We start from the raw sequence: 13,145 nt of genomic DNA, 5'->3' as shown, positions 1-13,145 counted from the left end.
TAAATTCAAGTCAAATTGTGTTTTACATTTTTTTGCTATTTCAGTTTGTACATCCATACCTACTTTCGTAGATGAATTCACTCAATAGTTTCTTAATAACTTTTTTTCTGGGAAAGATTATTTGGTTAAAAACGTGTTGACCAATATACTCTATCAATTTGTTCAAAAGGTTAATAAACATTCAAAATACAAAGTTCGTGCAAAAAAATTCATACATAAAGTCAAATAATTTTAGATATTTCCCAATCATTGTCTACCATTTTTTTTAAAAAAAATTGTGCATAACATAAACTAGTGACCGGTTGTAGATTTTTATTTTTTCTGACTGTAAGATTTTCAGCAGGAATAATACAAAAGAAAATATAACATGAACATGCTTGTTACTTTTACCAAACTTTTGGGTTTCCAGAAGATTAAATTATCTATTTCCACATCGCATACACAAGAAAATGCATAAAACTATAAAGTTCAACAAATGCAAATGGAGAAAATGATTGCCCTCTTGGTTCTGAAAGCAAGCAATTTGGCGCCTCAAGGCTTAACAAAGACAACAAGTGTTTACCAAGGAAGGGAACTTGTTGGGTTTAAGATTAGAGAATCTCTATATTACATGATCGATGAAGGATTACAATTTCCACCACATTTCCAAAGACAAAGAGACAAGATGTTAGGGACTGTGATATCACCAGCCAAACTTCTTGAAGAAGTCTCTGGTCCTCTTCCTCGCTCGGGTGAATACTATTACCATGCAAGCGAGCACCCACGGAGGAAAGTTCCCCATGGAGATATTGTTCTTGATCCACGCTGGAGGGTCTTTCAATAGAAACGTTATTAGCAGCATAACAATCGCGACCCCAAGCACGATTCTTGTAATGGGTTTGAGCAGAGAATCCTGAAAAAGACAATGGATATTGCAACTTTTAAACGTTTTTCTTCTTATTACAATAGTATCCAATAATCCAAAGATATTGAGAGTACTGTGGCTTCCTTTCTAGTTTCTACATTTGTCTTTTGTTTACCTTTGAGATTCTTTGGTGTGATTTTACTTGACCAAAATAACTAGGACCGGGATTTTGACCCAAACCAAAAAATTGGTTTCTGGTCCAGGTTCGGTTATAAATTCGATTCAATTCGGCAAGTATTAAAAATAATTCGGTTCAATTCGGTAAGTCTTTTAAAAAATCGGTTATCGGTTCATTTTAGAAAAAAGTTAACCAAATTCCGAACCGAACTAGTTAAACTAACCAAATTTGACCGAAAGTAACCGAGACCATCGTAATTTAAACCAAAATAACTCAAAACAAATCGATTCCAACAGTCGAGAGGACTCCATCGGAAGGATATAAATTATTACCTGAGGCTCACCGTCGATAAAAACGACGGCACCATCCCTGTAAGTCAGCACAGACCGGCCATTCCTAGGGTTAAATCGGATCGGGACGGCACGGCCTTTCTTGACGTTGAAAGCGAAGATGGATTTCAATCCGTATTTCTCAAGGATAGATCGGACTTCGAGCTGATCCTGCTCCCAGCCGCCGAGGTTCGACTTGAACACGTCGACCGGACCTTTTCCGCACCGGTATAGATGGATCTCCACCTCTGGCACCTTTGCCGCCGCGTTCCTTGACCTCGATTCACCGTCGGGTTGTTGAAAGTCGTCGAGCAGCGGTGTAGTCTCTTCAATCTCTTGCTGTGGATCTCTCTCCTCCGCGTTCTCCGGCATCGTTTCTATTGACATGGCTAACGATTCGCTGTTCCGATGAAAGGTTTTCTGTTTATCAAAAGAAAAAAAAATACTCTCTGTAACGACGCCGTTTCTTATGAGGGAAGTAGTGGTTGGGCTTTATTATGGGCCTAAAAGGCAGAAACAAATATTATGTGCCCATATAAATTTCCATTTCTGAATAAAGTTTCCATTTTTGTATAGTTGACATAAATATCCTTGAATCTAATTCGCTTCACATTAATTTCGTTCGTCTTTCCTTAATACTGAGAGCAAAAACACAAAAGACACATCCCTCATTGACGAATTCGAAAAGATCTCTTTTTTTTTTCACATTGAACTGGCTCGAGTTCGAATTCGAATTCTTGGAGGAAGAAGATGAAGCCGAGCTTCACCTTCTTCTGTTTCTGTTGATTCAATATGGCTTCATCTTCCCAACGACGCTGCGTTTTCGGTACACACTCTCCCCTTCCACCTCCTTTTCGATTTTCATTCTTCTGGTTTTCAATTGTCAATCTTCACCGTCTGTTTTTAGTTGGGAACATTCCTTACGACGTTACCGAGGAACAACTCAGAGACATTTGTGGCGAGGTTGGACCTGTTGTCTCCTTTAGGTCAGTAGTGACGCCATTATTCAATTCGGTTTAATTGTGTGATTAGGGTTTGATAAAGAGCGCACCTTTCTTCATGATTCAGATTAGTTACCGATAGAGAAACGGGTAAACCTAAAGGCTATGGCTTTTGCGAGTATAAGGACGAAGAGACAGCGTTGAGTGCTCGTCGTAATCTCCAGAGTTATGAAATCAATGGCCGTCAGTTAAGAGTTGATTTCGCTGAGAATGACAAAGGAACCGACAAAACCCGAGATCAGGTTTTACTCTTCTGTACGGTCTTAAAATGTTTAAGCTTTCATCTCTGTGTAAGTTATAACTAAAGGTGATACCTTTGAATGATTCAGGGTCAAGGAGGTCCTGCTTTACCTGCTGCTACTGGTATGTTTTTGTTTCAGTCCTGACCAGTGACCACAGTTGTCTTTAGAGACATAGAACTTATCCTTGTTTTTTTCGTTCTTTATGTCAGAATCTCAAAAGCAGTTTGGAGGGTCTGTAGATTTAAATATGCATCAGCCGGTTGGTGTCAACCTTGCTATATCAGCTGCATCTGTTATGGCCGGTGCGCTTGGTGGTCCTCAAGTTGGTACACAAAGTACACTGCAGGCTCCAGCTAGTGATCCCCTGACTCTTCATCTTGCTAAGATGTCTAGGAGTCAGCTCTCCGAAATTATATCGTCCGTTAAGGTGTGAATCTATCAACATGGATTGTTTCCTTGCTTATCTTCTGACGCATTGTTGAATAACTGTAACCGAGTGGTGTGATTGTGGTTGTCTCAGTTAATGGCTACGCAGAACAAGGAACAAGCTCGACAGTTGCTGGTTTCGAGACCTCAGTTGCTAAAAGCTGTTTTCCTGGTACTTACCCATCCTTATTGACCAAATAGTTGTTATTACACCTTTTTGTGAACCTATACCCTGTTTACTGTTGTAGGCACAGATAATGCTTGGGATTGTGAGTCCACAAGTCGTAAGTTTCCATCTCACTGAGTATTTATTTTGTGCGTTTTCCTTCTGTATATATATGGTTCTGTCTTAAGAGGGCTATTTCCATTCTTGAATTGTGCAGTTGCAGACGCCAAATATTGTTCAGGCCCCAAATCATATGTCAGGGTCGTCCATTCAGGACACACAACTATCTGGTCAAGTATCTACTCAGAACCTATTACCGCCACTGGCACAAAGGTCACAGCAGCTAAGTCGACCTACCCACAGTCAGTTTCCCATTCAACAGTCTTCTAAACAACCATTTAGTCAGATTCCACAACTAGTAGCCCAACCAGGCCCTTCTTCTATGAATGCCCAAGTTCAAGGTCTCAGCGAAACCGCTCCATTCCAACGCCAAAAACAATTGGTTCCAACTTCCATCAGCATGGGTTATAGTGTTCAGGCTTCAGTTCCGAATAGTGCTATCCAGCCATCTCAAGTACCTCGGCCACTACTAACAAACTCTGTTATGCAGGTGAGTTTCCACAGTATCTTATCTTTTCAGTGAATGAACTATGGGGATATAAATTTAGTTCAAAATTATTTACATAGTTTAGCACCATAGTTTTCAAATGTCAACATTCGGTGTTACACCAAAGGACTGCTCTGTTTTAGTTACCATATCTGACAGGGAGAGTTTATTGTTAGTTGAATATGAGTTGCTAATGAGTTGTCAAAGGGAAAAAGATTCACGTTTTTTTTTACTTTTCAAGTTAATAACCAAAGTTCAAATGTCTATCTAGTGAATATGAAGAACGTTTAGTGGATTATATGACCCTTTTCATTACTTTCTTTCTCTTATTTGTTTTTTAGATTTTCTATGAAGTTAACGTTTGTATTTACATACTTTACAGCAAGGTGGACATATGGTATCACTAAACTATGGCAAAAGAATAAACGAGGGACCTCATGAATCAATAAACAGACCATCGAAGATGATGAGAGTGGATGAAAGGAGAACTGCTTCATTCAGTGACGGTCATGCGTCTAACTCAATGCTTCCAAATCCTGTACAAGTACAAGAGAGAGCGCATCAGGTATAATCAGTTCACATCATTTGGAAAGTTAATTGGATAAGCAAAATCTTTCACAAACTCCCCCAATGATTGATTGATTATCTTTCTTTACAGACACAGATCTCCCCGGATGTCCAGGCAACGTTGCTCCAGCAAGTAATGAACCTGACACCGGAACAGCTGAGGTTGCTGACTCCAGAGCAACAGCAAGAAGTCAGAAAGCTGCAACAAGCGCTCAAGCAAGACAACATGACGCAGCATTCATAGCATTGAGGTTGTTGTCTTATATGCCATGAATCTCGTTTTTCTTTCAGAGCAGCCTTGTTTTTTCTCGGTGATATTTGATCTAATTCTCATTCGGTTCCTCTTTTTTCTGTCCCACAGGTTGGTTGGTTGGTTTGATTTGATTGAAACTAAACTTGCAGAGATGAAAAGGTTTTTGGCACACAGATTACCATAGAAAGAAGAAGGATTCTCTCACCTGAACTGGTGGGTGATTGTACTATTAGTGTAGCATTTATTTGTGCTGAGTTTGTCTTTATAGTCATAGAAGAAAATATCGAGCCATCAATAATATAAAAGAGAAAGTTACAAGTCAAAAAGTCTCAGAACAACTGTGTCCTCTCTCTCTTATCTCCTTTTTTTGTTGCTTTAAGTAAACCATCCTTCATTATCATGTAGCCACTGGTCAGAACTTCAGTGATTAAACATTTTATTTCACCAAAGCTTACCAGTAAGGGAAATAAAAAAAGATGCAAGTTGATTTCTCGTTGAAGCATTGATCAAACGTGTCTACCTTTGAAGGTACTTATTTGGGAGTGTAGGTAGAGCTCTTTCTAATATCCTTCAGCCAATAAAATTGTATAGCCAATAAGTACGAGTGTTCTGTTAGTACATGGAAGTTTATATTGCAAAATTTCTCTGGAAATTGCATCCTGGAAAACATATGCAGAGGTAGGAGGCAATTGTTTCAAACATTATATCATCATATGCCCCTCTACTCTGACAGTCAAGCCGAAATACATGATCTAGTTTAGATGGACGTCTGAAAAAAAAAACTAAAAAGGATATCCTACGTAATTTCTCTAAAATATTCTGTAATTGCTTGGTTTATTCATCCCCACAAGTTCAACATAATACAACTACTACATTTCTTTTTCTCATTATCTAAACTAGAATATTGACATTTAAAGTATACGATATATAGAATGAATATACATCGTATCCTCGCATGAAAAAAAAAGGATAAATCAGAAGCGGTCAAGGTGAGGATATCAGCGTTTCGGAAAGTTCCATTAGACCCGCGCGAGTGGAGAGACTCGTTCAAAATCGTTTGCAGTTGCTCTCCTCTTCCACCTCATCTCTCTTCAAACGATCTTTCACAAACCAGCTTCAAACGATACAGAGCTGACGAAGTAAATAACTCTCCGAATTTTCTTAACTAACTCCTCCCTTACGTTCTCCTCTTTCAGATCTCTCTTGATTCTCCTCTGCGTCATTACTGATTATTTTGTTTTGCAGAGAAGAGAAGAGACGATCTTCAAAATTAGGATCGGAGTTGTTAGATAAGCTAATCTAGCGAAGATGATGGTCGAGGATCTCGGTGTGGAAGCCAAGGAAGCTGCTGTACGTGAGGTCGCCAAGCTGTTACCCTTACCGGAGCTTCTGCAATCCATTTCTTCAATCAAAGCCGATTACATCGCTCGTCAACAGGTTTGAGCTGAATTGGCTTAGATTCCACCGAGTATCAGTTATCGTTAGATTCCTAATCATCGTGATATTTTATTCTGAATTCCTCAGGCGAATGATGCACAGCTTAGTACCATGGTTGCTGAGCAGGTGAAGCTTTTTTTTATCGAATATTCCTTATTCTCATGTTGTATAATTGTTGTTTGACGAACTGTAGGTTGAGCAAGCTGAGGCTGGGCTTGAGGCGCTTTCCGCATCTGAGAAAACCATCAATGAGCTGCGGGATAACTTCATCTCTATAGACAAGTATGTTTATATGCTAGAGATTTTGAGAAACGGAGTTTTCAATTGTCCCCCTCTAACCTCACTGCTTGTGTGCCACAGGCTTTGTCAGGAATGTCAAACTTTGATTGACAATCATGACCAGATTAAGCTTCTGAGTAACGCCAGGAATAATCTTAACAAGACTCTAAAGGTAAGTTACGCCAACGAGCTCTGCTTCTATTGCTGGAAAAGCCTATTGCTCTGCATGGTCGTCACTGTTATTTAAATGCTTTCTAGTTTATGTCGACTTATTTTCTATACCACATTGTTTTTTTTCTAGGATGTAGAAGGTATGATGTCTATTTCTGTTGAAGCTGCTGCCGCAAGGGACTCTCTGAGTGATGATAAGGAGATTGTTAACACTTACGAGGTAGCATGAGTTCTTTTCCTGTGGATTCCACGCATTTCTGACTGCGTCCCATTTTTTGGTGTAAGATATTATAACATTCCTTTTGTCCTCCATAGAGACTAACAGCACTTGATGGTAAACGGAGATTTGCCTTAGCAGCTGCTGGAGAAGAGGTTGGGCGGCTAAGGTTTGTATTTACTCCACCCTTTTCCTTACTTTTCTTTCCTACTTAGGTGAAGCGGGTCTCCATGCTTAAGTAGATGAAGCAGTATATGGAACTGTTGTTTTCTTTATGGTGCCTATGATGATTTGGTCCCGCCTCTGGAGTCTGGACTATCTTTTCTTTATACAGTATCACGCCCCACCAATTTCTGAAGAGTTGTTTTGATGGGTTCAGGGAGTATTTTGAAGACGTTGATAGAACATGGGAAACATTCGAGAAGACACTCTGGGGTCATGTTTCCAACTTCCACAAACTTTCTAAAGAAAGGTATTTTGTATAAATATAAAATATATACTTATGCTAAAGACCTCTCTGTTTAACTTAAATTTTTTTAAGCTCTACTGCCTCATTTTAGTATATGATCCTTGCTGGTCTTTGATAAGAATGAGGCCAATAACAAGTTAGATCAAGGAAGAAAGCAATGTCAATAGATGAGGCAGATATAGTTGGACTGTACCAATTATTCGATGGCTAGATATGGGCATATGTATCTGTGAAAACACAGTTTATGTAATGACATGTTCTCTTTGTTATATTGCCAACCAGATCTTAGGGCTTAAATACCCATTTGGTAGCTCATAACTCTGCTAAGATATCAAATGTTACATATTTTTAGATTTATTTCAAACGTAATGATTAACTACTTTACTCTTGTTACCGATGTATCTCTTTGTTCTACAGTCCACAAACGCTGGTTCGTGCTTTGAGGTATGATTCCCCACCAACGACGTTCTTCTTATTTGTCTTTAGTATATATACCAATAATTTTACTTTTCAGTAAGTCTGTTGCAACTTGCAAGAAAATCTATTTTAATAAGCAATGAAGATTGTGTATAAAGTTTTCCGGTGATAGTATTGAGATGAGTTCAAATATGTAAAGTAGTTCATTAAAGCTATTGTGTTACCGTAACAACCATTTTTGGACAAGCAAATTGTCTCTTTCGAAAATCATTCAACACACATTGCAATTGTGAATTTTATGCTGGCATTTGAAGTCCTCTAAATATCGGATGATGTCTCCGATGCTGGTATTAACTTACAGTGGTCTCTTCTTTCAAAGGGTTGTTGAAATGCAAGAAATTCTTGACGAACAACTTGCTGAAGAAGCAGCAGAGGCTGAGGGAGAAGGTGCGATGGCATCTGTAGCAAATCCTCGGAGGCCTGGCAAGTGAGTCTAATAAGTTTTTATTTATTTTCTTCTTGATATGTTGTCTCAGAGTCTCCTTCGCTTTTGCACTGTGCATATAACTAAGATAAGTTATGAACTTATCTAGTCACCCGAAAAGTAATGGTATTTTGTTGAAGATCCCATAATCACTCGTGTCATGTCTTATATTTGCTGTGTTTAATCCAGGAAATCTACTACAACGTCAGCTTCGTCGAAGGGTCTTGCACAACAGAAGTTAAAAGTCCAAGGCAAAGGCTACAAGGACAAATGTTACGAACAGATTCGAAAGTCAGTGGAAGATCGATTCGATAGGCTTTTGACGGTGGGACTATCTTTTTGAGATTTTTCAACTGGTGGCATAGCTAAAGAGTATATTTTTTATGAAGTCGTTCTAACCCTGAATTATTGACCAGCTTGTATTTGAAGATCTAAAATCAGCTTTGGAGGAAGCTAGAATGGTGAGACTGATTCCCTTGCTTGCATACTCTTCTTCATCATTGTCTCCTTTTCTTTTCCTTTCTGAAGTTTACTAACTTGTTACTCAATTAATTTTGGTTATACTAGGCTTTTCAGCAGATCTCCTTTAGTTGACTGAATTGGTTAAAAGTCTTATTCTTTTGGTTTTTAATGAATATAGTCGATGGTCTAGCATGTTTTGTATTGTTTCAAAGGTTCCAAATAGACCTCACCATCTATACTGATGTTTCTGTTCCATAGACGTCAATCCCCAGTTTAATTGTATTATCTTCCACTTATAATGATTGATGCCAACCTCGTTTTCTTCTATTATCTTTTTTTAAAAAGTTAACTGCGGTTTTAACTTTCTTGCTATTGTGTTTGACAACTAGATTGGAGAGGAACTTGGCGATATTTATGACTATGTGGCTCCTTGTTTTCCTCCGAGGTTTTTTCCTACATCAACTTCCGTTTTTTCTTCTAGAACAATGGCTACAGCTTAAAATCTAATTCAATTTCTCCAAGTAAAAATTATCATCTTGGCAATTCTGTTCTGTTGGCAGATACGAGATATTTCAGCTTATGGTGAATCTGTATACCGAGAGATTCATTCACATGCTCAGATCGCTCAGTGATAGGGCAACCGATCTGACAAATATAGAGATATTAAAGGTGTGTAAAGCTTGATTCTTTGTAGTGTTCTTGCATTGTTGTATCGTAACTCAAGACTTTTTGTTTCGGTGTGTTTACTCTGTATTTCATGGCCGAGTATGAAGGACATTTTTAACCAACCATGCATGATATTCAAGGACTTGTCAAGCTAGTGCGAGTTATTTAACAGGGAACACCATTATTTGACATAAGTAGTTTTTCACGTTTGTATTCATGCCTTAACACAATGCGTTCATCAATATGCCATATTCGTTTTACCTTGTCTCTGTGCATCCAATATCCTATAGAGAGTGATGTATATTCTCTTTCTCTTATGGATTTTGCTAGGTTACTGGTTGGGTGGTAGAGTACCAAGAAAACTTGATTGCGCTTGGTGTTGATGATTCACTAGCTCAAGTGTGTTCAGAGAGTGGTTCAATGGATCCTCTAATGAATGCATATGTTGAACGAATGCAAGCTACGACGAAGGTAATGCCATGCACGTTCCCTTCTGGTTTTTGTGGCTTACAGTTATAGTATCTTTAGCGGTCAATCCTATTTGATTGCAGAAATGGTACATGAATATCCTTGAGGCGGATAAGGTGCAACCACCTAAGAAAACAGAGGAAGGAAAATTATACACACCGGCTGCTGTAGATTTATTCAGAATACTTGGAGAGCAAGTGCAAATTGTCAGAGATAATAGCACCGACGTTATGCTATACAGGATTGCGTTAGCTATCATTCAGGTAAGTAGGAGTTGGAAATACATATTTTGGTTTTCCCCAATTTCTTTGTTTGGTTATGAACTGAAATGGGTTACAATTGGAGATCATTCATTTTCCTACTCAGGTTTTGTAGCATACGTATGTGATGCAGCTCATATTCAAGATAAATATGATGTATCTATATTTTAACTATTATATTTATTATGTAATTATCTTAGTTATTTAGTTATTTAATATTAAGATAATTATGTCTTAGATAGGTTTTATCTGGTTTTCAAGTTTATATCTTATTATTTGGTGTTTATCTAGTCGTTGCTTCTATAAGTGATTTCTAAAAAAGTTTTATAGTTTATATAGCACGGATAAAAAAGAATATTTCCAAATTCTAAAGAGATTTTTATAAAGCAATGAGAAGATCAATGAGAAGAGTATTCTCAAACCCTAGAACGCTTCAGCTCCATCAGTATGCATGTTCTATGTTTTGATTAAGATTGTTGATTATTTCAGGTTATGATCGATTTCCAAGCAGCTGAAAAGCAGAGAGTTGGAGAACCTGCTTCTGACATTGGTCTGGAACCTCTTTGCGCTATGGTATGTCAAACCATATGACTCTTTAAATGGCACTACTATCATTCTCTCGTTTTCGATAAAGAATTATATTTGTTAATACTTCCTTCAGATAAACAACAACCTTCGCTGCTATGACCTTGCCATGGAATTGAGTAATAGCACTTTAGAAGCTCTTCCACAGAACTATGCGGAGCAGGTATCCTACTGCCATTTCTGATCTTAGTTTCTTTGCAATTTTCCTCACTGCATCATCTCACTCTTAGCCCCTCTATACTCCACGTCTAAATACTCCTGCACCTTGTTTGCATACTAAGAAAATGCCTTTCAACTGTGATGTTTCTGTCAGGTGAATTTTGAAGACACTTGCAAAGGTTTCTTGGAGGTGGCTAAGGTACGTCAAAGATTTTTATATATCCAAGTGTAGTTCTTACCTTTGTATCGTCTGGCCTTGTAGTTTCCCAGATGGCTGTTGAGATTAAAAAGATTAACCTGATCTGTACAATCTTCAAAGATAAAACATTTGTTTTGGATTTTTACGTTAGTTGCCATCTGGTCTTTTGATCGCAGGAAGCAGTGCATCAAACAGTTCGCGTTATCTTTGAGGATCCAGGAGTTCAGGAATTACTTGTTAAGCTTTACCAGAAAGGTATCTTCCTTTCTGCAGGACTAATCTTTGTGGATTTGTTAATGTGTGAATAGACAAGAGGCAGCTAAGGCTTAGTTTTCTCATTGTCACTTTTGTTTCTGGTTTCGACTTATTTCTATATGTTAATCAATGTTATAAATCTGTTATTTATAACACAAATCATTTAAGAATCAAATGACTCTCTTTCATCCTCCGAAAACAACAATATGGACATCTTATTTCTCAGCGAGATGACATACACACTTGATACGTGTTCTTGGCTTTTGGTCCATGTGGTTTTGTTCTTAACCTTGGCTGTTTACTTTACAGACTGGGCCGAGGGACAGGTTACCGAGTTTCTCGTGGCAACTTTTAGTGATTATTTCACAGATGTGAAAATGTAAGTTTGTCGTGTACCCTTTTGTGTAATATAACTTGTAACACTACAACTCTGATGAGGTCTTGTTGGTGAATGGTGATGCAGGTATGTGGAAGAAAGATCGTTCAGAAGATTTGTGGAAGCTTGTCTAGAAGAAACAGTCATTGTTTATGTTGATCATCTCCTAACACAGGTTCCCCCTATCTATTCTCCTGTATTTACCATTCATGTATCATCAGTATGCATACGTACTGAACCTTGGTGTTGACGTGTCGTAATTCCAGAAAAACTACATCAAAGAGGAAACTATTGAACGGATGAGGCTGGACGAGGAGGTTCTCATGGATTTCTTTAGGGAGTATATAAGTGCATCTGTAAGTTGGTTAAGCACTTAATAATCTTATTTCATTTAGTACTACTTCATAACCTGCGATATCTACTGGGATTACTTTACAGAAAGTGGAGAGCAGAATCAGAATAATGAGTGATCTGAGAGAACTTGCATCTGCGGAGAGTCTAGATGCATTTACACTCGTGTACTCGAACATTCTTGAGCACCAGCCTGACTGCCCGGTAAATTAATATCAAATTAACAAACTCTACTCATTGATTTTTTTATTTTTTTTGGTAACACAGTCTACTCACTGATTTTGCAAAGATTACTTCTCAATATATACATAAATGATAAAACTCTTATAATAAATCAAAATCGTCAGGCCGAGGTAGTGGAGAAGCTTGTTGGACTTCGTGAAGGCATACCAAAGAAGGACACCAAAGAGGTAAACACCAAACTCTATTTTTAGGAACATGTTATGGTTAGCAGTCTAAGAAAACATTATATATGTCACAGTGCTGCTGAGATTTGAGTAGGAAAGAGAGAATAATAGTGTGAATTGAAATTGGTTGTGTAAATTGATGCAGGTGGTACAAGAATGCAAAGAAATATATGAGAACACTCTGGTAGATGGTAATCCTCCAAAGACAGGCTTTGTATTCCCAAGAGTCAAGTGCTTAGCTGCTTCCAAAGGATCTCTCTGGCGTAAACGCATTTAGAATAATAACGTTTGCGTCCGACTCCTTTTATTTTCTTGCATGATATCTTTTCAATTTGTTAATTCTATGTTCTTTGGTTCTCTCTCAATTCTTTTTACCTCTTCTGGCCTGGAACATTTGTTGGCAACGCAAACTCTAGAACATTATTATCGTAAATTTGAATTCTCTTTTTTTTTGGTTTTAGATTTCTTTGCATTTTTTGTTACATAATGTATTCTTTATTCGAATTTGATTGTTCGTTAATAACGACTGATGCACTCAAACAGAGTTTTCCTTTTTTGATATTAAATGATATCATGGCTGAATGAATTGTTAAGTTACAGTTAATAAAATGCAAGCATTATCTTGAAAAAGTTTCTAAAATGACTGATTCTTTTTTTTTACTTTAATTTTTGTTCTAGAAACCTTTTCATCATAATGAGAATAAAGAGTCCACCGCATGGGACAAGCACAATGTGTGATATTTACAGGGTAACAAATATATTTACTTTATGCACTACTCATTGTGTTCATTGAATGTAAAACACAAATTCAATAAGAAGACAAGTTTATGTAAAACTGTATTGTGGAACAGTCTTCAAGATCATATGCCA

At 37.7% G+C, this 13,145-nt stretch overlaps 3 protein-coding genes across 5 annotated transcripts; 2 read left to right on the top strand and 1 right to left on the bottom strand.

The window, feature by feature from the left end:
* Window positions 1–438: 438 nt before the first annotated feature.
* LOC103830831 lies at window positions 439–1,797 on the bottom strand. Its single transcript, XM_009106646.3, has 2 exons — window positions 1,355–1,797; window positions 439–892 (listed from the first exon to the last, which is right to left on the bottom strand). The coding sequence occupies exons 1-2, from the start codon at window positions 1,736–1,738 to the stop codon at window positions 683–685; spliced, it is 594 nt and encodes a 197-aa protein (XP_009104894.1). The 5' UTR covers window positions 1,739–1,797; the 3' UTR covers window positions 439–682.
* A 138-nt stretch (window positions 1,798–1,935) lies between these two features.
* On the top strand, window positions 1,936–5,103 carry LOC103830832 (cleavage stimulating factor 64). 3 transcript variants are annotated; one of them, XM_033274634.1, is made up of 11 exons: window positions 1,936–2,177; window positions 2,259–2,337; window positions 2,420–2,594; window positions 2,682–2,715; window positions 2,804–3,021; window positions 3,115–3,192; window positions 3,269–3,304; window positions 3,410–3,796; window positions 4,176–4,358; window positions 4,452–4,611; window positions 4,722–5,103. In XM_033274634.1, exons 1-10 carry the CDS (start codon window positions 2,144–2,146, stop codon window positions 4,602–4,604), a joined length of 1,377 nt encoding a protein of 458 aa, XP_033130525.1. In that variant the 5' UTR covers window positions 1,936–2,143; the 3' UTR covers window positions 4,605–4,611; window positions 4,722–5,103. The 3 variants fall into 3 exon arrangements, with proteins under 3 accessions (XP_033130525.1, XP_033130524.1, XP_009104895.1); XM_033274633.1 differs by having other exon boundaries at window positions 3,404–3,796; window positions 4,726–5,103; XM_009106647.3 differs by having other exon boundaries at window positions 3,404–3,796.
* Window positions 5,104–5,503: 400 nt separating this feature from the next.
* LOC103830830 (exocyst complex component SEC6) lies at window positions 5,504–12,819 on the top strand. Its single transcript, XM_009106644.3, has 26 exons — window positions 5,504–5,752; window positions 5,859–6,050; window positions 6,138–6,176; window positions 6,244–6,332; window positions 6,411–6,501; window positions 6,631–6,720; window positions 6,816–6,886; window positions 7,097–7,189; window positions 7,604–7,630; window positions 7,983–8,090; window positions 8,277–8,412; window positions 8,504–8,548; window positions 8,939–8,994; window positions 9,110–9,218; window positions 9,546–9,686; window positions 9,767–9,946; window positions 10,433–10,516; window positions 10,605–10,691; window positions 10,842–10,886; window positions 11,063–11,141; window positions 11,451–11,520; window positions 11,605–11,692; window positions 11,784–11,873; window positions 11,956–12,072; window positions 12,216–12,278; window positions 12,421–12,819. The coding sequence occupies exons 2-26, from the start codon at window positions 5,922–5,924 to the stop codon at window positions 12,550–12,552; spliced, it is 2,259 nt and encodes a 752-aa protein (XP_009104892.1). The 5' UTR covers window positions 5,504–5,752; window positions 5,859–5,921; the 3' UTR covers window positions 12,553–12,819.
* Window positions 12,820–13,145: the final 326 nt, after the last annotated feature.

The sequence above is a fragment of the Brassica rapa genome, chromosome A07 (assembly GCF_000309985.2).
Source record: "Brassica rapa cultivar Chiifu-401-42 chromosome A07, CAAS_Brap_v3.01, whole genome shotgun sequence".
Classification (NCBI taxonomy): domain Eukaryota; kingdom Viridiplantae; phylum Streptophyta; class Magnoliopsida; order Brassicales; family Brassicaceae; genus Brassica; species Brassica rapa.
The sequence above is the reverse complement of the archived record's forward strand: the minus strand, read 5'-3'. Positions and strand labels throughout refer to the sequence as shown.

Bases quoted from the DNA above. Each gene is read 5' to 3' on its own strand.
- LOC103830831 (XM_009106646.3), bottom strand. From the start codon at position 1,738: ATGTCAATAGAAACGATGCCGGAGAACGCGGAGGAGAGAGATCCACAG. The intron at 893-1,354 runs GTAATAATTTAT...TGTCTTTTTCAG, and splicing joins TTATCGACGGTGAGCCTCAG to GATTCTCTGCTCAAACCCAT.
- LOC103830832 (XM_033274633.1), top strand. From the start codon at position 2,144: ATGGCTTCATCTTCCCAACGACGCTGCGTTTTCG. The intron at 2,178-2,258 runs GTACACACTCTC...GTCTGTTTTTAG, and splicing joins CCAACGACGCTGCGTTTTCG to TTGGGAACATTCCTTACGAC. The intron at 2,338-2,419 runs GTCAGTAGTGAC...TTCATGATTCAG, and splicing joins GGACCTGTTGTCTCCTTTAG to ATTAGTTACCGATAGAGAAA.
- LOC103830830 (XM_009106644.3), top strand. From the start codon at position 5,922: ATGATGGTCGAGGATCTCGGTGTGGAAGCCAAGGAAGCTGCTGTACGT. The intron at 10,887-11,062 runs GTACGTCAAAGA...TTTTGATCGCAG, and splicing joins GTTTCTTGGAGGTGGCTAAG to GAAGCAGTGCATCAAACAGT. The intron at 12,279-12,420 runs GTAAACACCAAA...AAATTGATGCAG, and splicing joins CAAAGAAGGACACCAAAGAG to GTGGTACAAGAATGCAAAGA.